Source organism: Oncorhynchus keta, chromosome 13, assembly GCF_023373465.1.
Source record: "Oncorhynchus keta strain PuntledgeMale-10-30-2019 chromosome 13, Oket_V2, whole genome shotgun sequence".
Classification (NCBI taxonomy): Eukaryota; Metazoa; Chordata; class Actinopteri; order Salmoniformes; family Salmonidae; genus Oncorhynchus; species Oncorhynchus keta.
The window spans coordinates 16348484-16354364 of record NC_068433.1 but is presented as its reverse complement, the minus strand read 5'-3'; the positions used below and the strand labels follow the sequence as shown (position 1 = coordinate 16354364).

At 45.2% G+C, this 5881-nt stretch overlaps 1 protein-coding gene across 1 annotated transcript; it reads left to right on the top strand.

Annotated features, from left to right (window-relative positions):
* The first annotated feature begins 249 nt into the window (after positions 1-249).
* On the top strand, positions 250-5881 carry LOC118392707 (uncharacterized protein C4orf54-like). The gene has a single exon (XM_035784738.2). The coding sequence runs from the start codon at positions 481-483 to the stop codon at positions 4666-4668; it is 4188 nt and encodes a 1395-aa protein (XP_035640631.2). The 5' UTR covers positions 250-480; the 3' UTR covers positions 4669-5881.

The window sequence follows — 5881 nt, the reverse complement described above, 5'->3', positions numbered from 1 at the left end:
TAGCCGTTTTATAATTTCGTCACCATTTCTATGTTTGTGTTCTAGCATGTATTTTAAGAAGGGCAGAAACGGGTCCCTCTCCACACAGAATGCCACCTCTGTTCAACTCCCGTTCAGGCTTGGAGTTGGAGCAAATACATCCATTATAGTAGGCCTAGCTTAATGCGTTAATTTTGTTCACGCCTGTAAAAGCGCACACCGGTTCGTAAATAGCTCGTCATTTTTAGATGCTTTGCTTACAATGGCTATGAGTTAGAATATCTGGAGTACCGGCGTGTCCAATGGCCTCCGAAGTGACAGTCCCGAGCGCAGCTGTCCGCCAGAGGCTAGCGCACAGCAATACCTCCACTAGGAGCCTGTGGTTGGTTCTCTGGACATCAGGGGGTGAAATAGGAAATCCTGGGGACTTCTACCTCTATTGTTTATTTTCTATCCCATGCCAAATGTAAAATTGCCAGCATACAAGGTGTGCGTAACGCAATGGAAACAATGGACGCGTCCGAGAAGAATCTAACTCACCCAAAGGACACCGATGTGTTAAAAAAGCGCATACTCGATAGCAAGGATACCACTGGGACTCTAGATGAATCGAAGTACGTTGAATTGAACGATTTACTTGATTTGGATACAGACGGCACGAAAACTGTCAACGTTTCTGTCACCAGTGAAGGAAGCCAAATGGCGATTGACGCGGGCAACTGGGAGTCGAGCGCAGAAGAAGAAACTGCTGGATACGGAGACATGGCGAGTAAGATGACTGATCATATCAACAGTGACACATTTAAGAAGGATATTGTCGCAAAGAAGTGTGCCAAGGGCTATCTATCCGGGTTTCTTGGAACTGCCTGCTGCTCCAAGGTTACTATTCTGAATGAAAACATTATGGCCAGCACCGAATCACAACGAGACGTTGGTAATGGAGCGCACACCCAAGATTTTACCCCAAAAGAGGACGCAGAAAATACACCTGTTGATGAACAAAATGACAATGAAGATTTACAATACACTGACATGTTAAGCGAGCAAAGTGAATCCGGTGATGACGTGAGCTTGGTGCTGTCCGGTGATTGTCAGGTGACTGCGCCTTGCAGTAGGAAGGATGAGTCTCATTACATAACCTCGCACGAGATCCAGCTCTCCGAGCTTTCAGATCACGATGTCGACTGTGATATCGAGCAGGGTTGGGATGATAACCAGGTCTACTCTTTTGTCGATTATGCTGCTTTTGACGGTGATGGAACGACGGCAGGGAGAGAGGAGAGGGTGAAAAGCAATCAGGGTCTGGCTAATAGAGGACCAGCAGTCAGCACTAAGATGGAAAGTGATCTCGGTGACGGTAACAAGTGCGCCATCTCAGAGAAAGGTCTGTCAAAGAACCAAAATAATGTTGCAGGGCAGATCCACCTGTCAATCAAAACGACTTCCCGAGTTATAAATAAGCCGAGCAACGTCCAAGAAAATCAAAATAATCTTTATTGTGCCAAGCATGCAGCAGACACGAGTCGCTATGTTTTTAGAGTAACTGGGGATGCAAATACGGAGAAATTATGTGATAGTGCTAAGTGTTGTATTGCCTCCCCCGGACGCTTGCACTTTGGTGGCAAATTAAAAGGGAAAGATGTTAACGACTATTCGAGCGGAGCATCCAGCGCCTTCAGTGATCTTGACGACGCGGATAAGGAAGTGCGCAACTTGACTGCCAGAGCGTTCAAGAGTTTAGCATACCCTTATTTCGATGCCATCAATTTCAGCACCTCCAGCGAGTCCTCCACCTCCGAGCTGGGGGTGAACAGGTGGTCAACTTTTGTTGACCTTAAATATGGCAACATGAACATGTATCAGAGACAGGGACCGAATAAAGGGTTTAATAAACGTTCTACGTCATCCTCTGAAATTGCTAAGGTTAAAGACAATAAAGGTTATAAGGGTTTGGTATTGGCTAATACTAAACCGCACACGAACAAGCTCTTTGCTTTGAATGGTGCCCTTTCTGGTCACTGTAACCCATCTTCAGCAGGAAATAAATGTGAGTTTACGGGGGAATTTGGGCAGGGGCACAGTGGGATTATTACGATCACAGAAACATTAAATGTTTGTTGTAATGTCACATCCGGGATGTCTGGGAGTGAAAGGCGCTCAAAATGTGCAAAAAACACAACAGGATCACGTTCCACAGATGAAGTTACCAACGCATTGCCAAGCGGCCAGGGGAGTGAGAACAGGAAGCAGCCATGTAATGCAGGAGAAACCATGGAAGACACATACAAGAAAGCAACATTAGCCTCGAGCCTTCTTAAAAATGTAATTTCTAAGAAAATGCAGTTTGAGCAGGAGCGTAAAATGGAGAGGGGGGAGATAAGCGAGCCCTATCACGCGCCATCTCCCTTTCTCAAACAAGAGCCCGAAATTACGCACAGGGAGAGGGTTAGGACTACACCAAAGGAGCCTAGGGATTTTCAAAGGCAGAACTCGAAATACTCAGAGGCGAGTTCTGACCTAACTATTGTTTGTGTGGATGAATTAGGGGATTTAGTGGACACCAGCTCATGCGATGCCAAAGACGACTGTCGGAGACAAGACAGTTTAATTATTGCATCAGAAACTAATTTAGAGTCGACAAATGAAGTAGGAATTGATACTAAAATAGGAGCATTCGAAGCGTCCAAAAGCACGCTGCTTCGAAGTCAAAATAGCGCATTCAGATCCTGGAGGGACGGTGAGCTAGAGTTTCAAAAGGAACATAAAAACAATAAAACTCCAGAGGAGAAACAGTCTTCGTCCACCGACAACCAGGGGGAAACGGACTTGTACACCGATCCAGGCAACAGTAAATTTACCAAAATGACACATTTGCTTGTGCCAAATATCCAACTACTACTATCCAATGAGACAGAAGTTTCAAAACCCCTGCGGACTATGAATTATTTAACCCGCGCGCCCACGGATCAAGGAGAGGAAGGTGTGAAGTTGCGCACCAACAACGTCGCGGATCCTAGAAGTATTGTAACATCTACATCCCCGGAAATGAAAATCAGTTTACGGAGTGTAAAAGAAAACAAAGGCGACCCTTTCAACGTTGAAAAGCTGGTTGCTCCTAATATAGGCTGTAACTCAGTCAAACTGATAAAACCAGGAGACGAGTCCAGGTGCCAAACGCTCGCTAAGGCATTGAAGGGTGAGTCTTCCGAAAAAGTACCACACTTCATGGTCAGAGACATACGAGACCACAGGGCTAAGCTGCAAACACCTATACACAAAGTTAGAGATGTGCGTAAATTGGTTAAAAGTTCTTATCACTTTGTGTCTTTGGATAATAACGTTACCGCCGGCGACTTTCACTCAGATCAGAAACTTTCCAAAAAGGGATCTTATAGAAAACCTTCGTCGCTTCCCCGCATCAAAATAAAGTATCAGTCTGTGAATACCAATAGCAATGTGAATGGGAAGCAATCTGTAAATCAAACAGAGAATTCTACATTTAAACTCAAGGAGGATTCATTTGAAGTTTTCAGGTCATCACCCCAGCAAGAGGCGGCCAAAAGCGGCATCCGACGATCGTCAGGGAGAGTGCCATTAGGCAATACAAAACAACTGAAAGGTGATTCGTCAGAATGCCCCATTGGACTTCTAATTGAAACCAGCACAGCTTCTATAAGACATGAGAAAACACTGGACATCGGTGACAAGAAAAAACCTGAGTCTAAATTGTCCAACCTGGCTGCATTCGAGAAATTACAGGATGCAGTCAAAACCATGGAGCAGTTATATGTTTTTGATAGAAATGAGTGGAAGAGGAAATCCAAGCCACCCTCTATATTATCAGCCAGTCATGCGCTCTCTCTCATATCCAGCAAGGAGGATGGGTCAGAGAAGGAGGGAGTGAATGTGGCCAATGAGGGGGCAAGGGAGAGGTTGAGAGAGAGGGAAAGGGCCAACAGTATGGAGGCAGACAGGCCCGTCCAGTTCAGCAGAGCCTCTGCCGAGCCCGAAAACTGCCTCACTACCCCCGTCAAGTCTCACGACACCAGCGCCAAGCAAGCCGCCGTGTCTGCCGGCAGTGGCTATGAGAATACAGCCATTTATACCTTCGCCACCACTGGAGTCAAGACCCAGACCCAGACGGCCAGCCCACCTGGTCATGGTGGCGCCCGAAAGCAGGAAGAGACCCGACAGTCTCCACAGAAACGCTCCACCATCGTCATGGATACGAGAGCCCAGGACACGTTAACCGCCATGATCTACCACATGCCCATGGCTCAAAGCATGGCGTCTGCCCAACTTCAGATGCACTGCTTCTCCCCGGCCATGGCCCCACATGCCGTGCCCCACACTCAGAGAAGGATGCTCTTTGACCCCAGCACAGGGAACTACTACCTGGTGGACACCCCTGTCCAGCCGGCCACCTGCCGCCTCTTCGACCCCGAGACGGGACAGTACGTAGAAGTGCCCATCTCCCTGCAGCCCATGTCCCCCATGCCCATGCCCATGCCCCAAATGCCGCCTGTGCCCATTTTCATGCCCGTCTCGCCCTTAGCCCTGAGTCCCAGATCCTACGGCCCCACCTACACGATCTACCCAGGTTTCATGCCCGCCATTCCCGGCATTCCCCCCCTGATCCCCACAAGGATGTGCCTTAGACCGCTGCACCACTCAGGAGGCCCGCTATAATTTTTCTATTGAAAATGAATGAGCCATTGTCTTGAATACAAATTGTGCAATATCTGGTTTGGTTTGCTATACAGTACTTATACTGAAATGAGTATGTTGTTGCCTGTTTATTCTGAGTATGTTTATTACTGAAATGTCATTAAGTGTTGAGAATTTTGCCCTGTCACATTTAAGTGCTCTTAATATACAGTAGGTAAGAGGTGAATGTTTAGACATTTCATAAGAACACAAGGTATACAGTGAGGAAAGTATTACCCATTTTTATTGTTTTTATAGTAACAGGGACAGAGCAATCTCAAATTTATGAACTGAAGTGTATTTTGGAAATATTTTCTATCCAGACCCCTATACAGTATATGGAAGCATATTACTGTTCTATATTGATGTGTATAGCAAACCACATGCTTTCGGAACTGCTGGCCAGTCCATCTGTCTCCCTTTATGACTATGTTTTGGGATTGCTATTTGATATTTCCTATGCAGGATAACCCACTGACACAATTTAGGGCTCTATTCAATCCGTATGGCGGAAGTTCAGCGTTACAGCGTGATTTAAATTGAAAGACAATGTTCCCACGTTAGAGAGAGACTGCATTCAATGTGGGCTCAATCAGAAATTACCTTTACGTTTCTATCGCGCTATCTGTAACGCTTCAGCAATCCAGATTGAATAGAGCTCTTACTTTTATAATTTTACTTGTCTTCGTAAATTAAACATTGCTCTGTGAAAGAAAAAATACAATTGATTTGCAGCAGTGGAATGTTTCAGGGTTGTCTAGGGCTGGATGTTTTGTAACCCAGTACACCTTTATAGGTTTTGTTGGATAAAAAAAAGGTGTCACAATCTTTTGGAGGTGCCATTGTGAAGGGAAGTGAGTGTGCTAACAATTGGACAAAAGGACTAGAGAATGTTGAGGGTATGCACAAAGTCTAAAAATAATGGTTGAAAGAAAGAAGAAAAAATAACATTTGTGTCTTTTAAATATGGAGATCTCCTTCCACCTGACCTTATGGAACATTTACATTTACATTTAAGTCATTTAGCAGACGCTCTTATCCAGAACATGAGGGAAAAAGAAAAGATTCAGATGATTTTTTTGTGAAGTAGCAAAGGAATATAATTGGCCTCTACTGGCCACAGGAAATGTAGATAACCAGTGTCAGTTAAAGAAAACAAACACAGCACAGAATACTTTATGGCGTAAAATATGTT

What these genes read in the sequence shown, in the direction of transcription:
- LOC118392707 (XM_035784738.2), top strand. Translation starts at nt 481, where the DNA reads ATGGAAACAATGGACGCGTCCGAGAAGAATCTAACTCACCCAAAGGAC.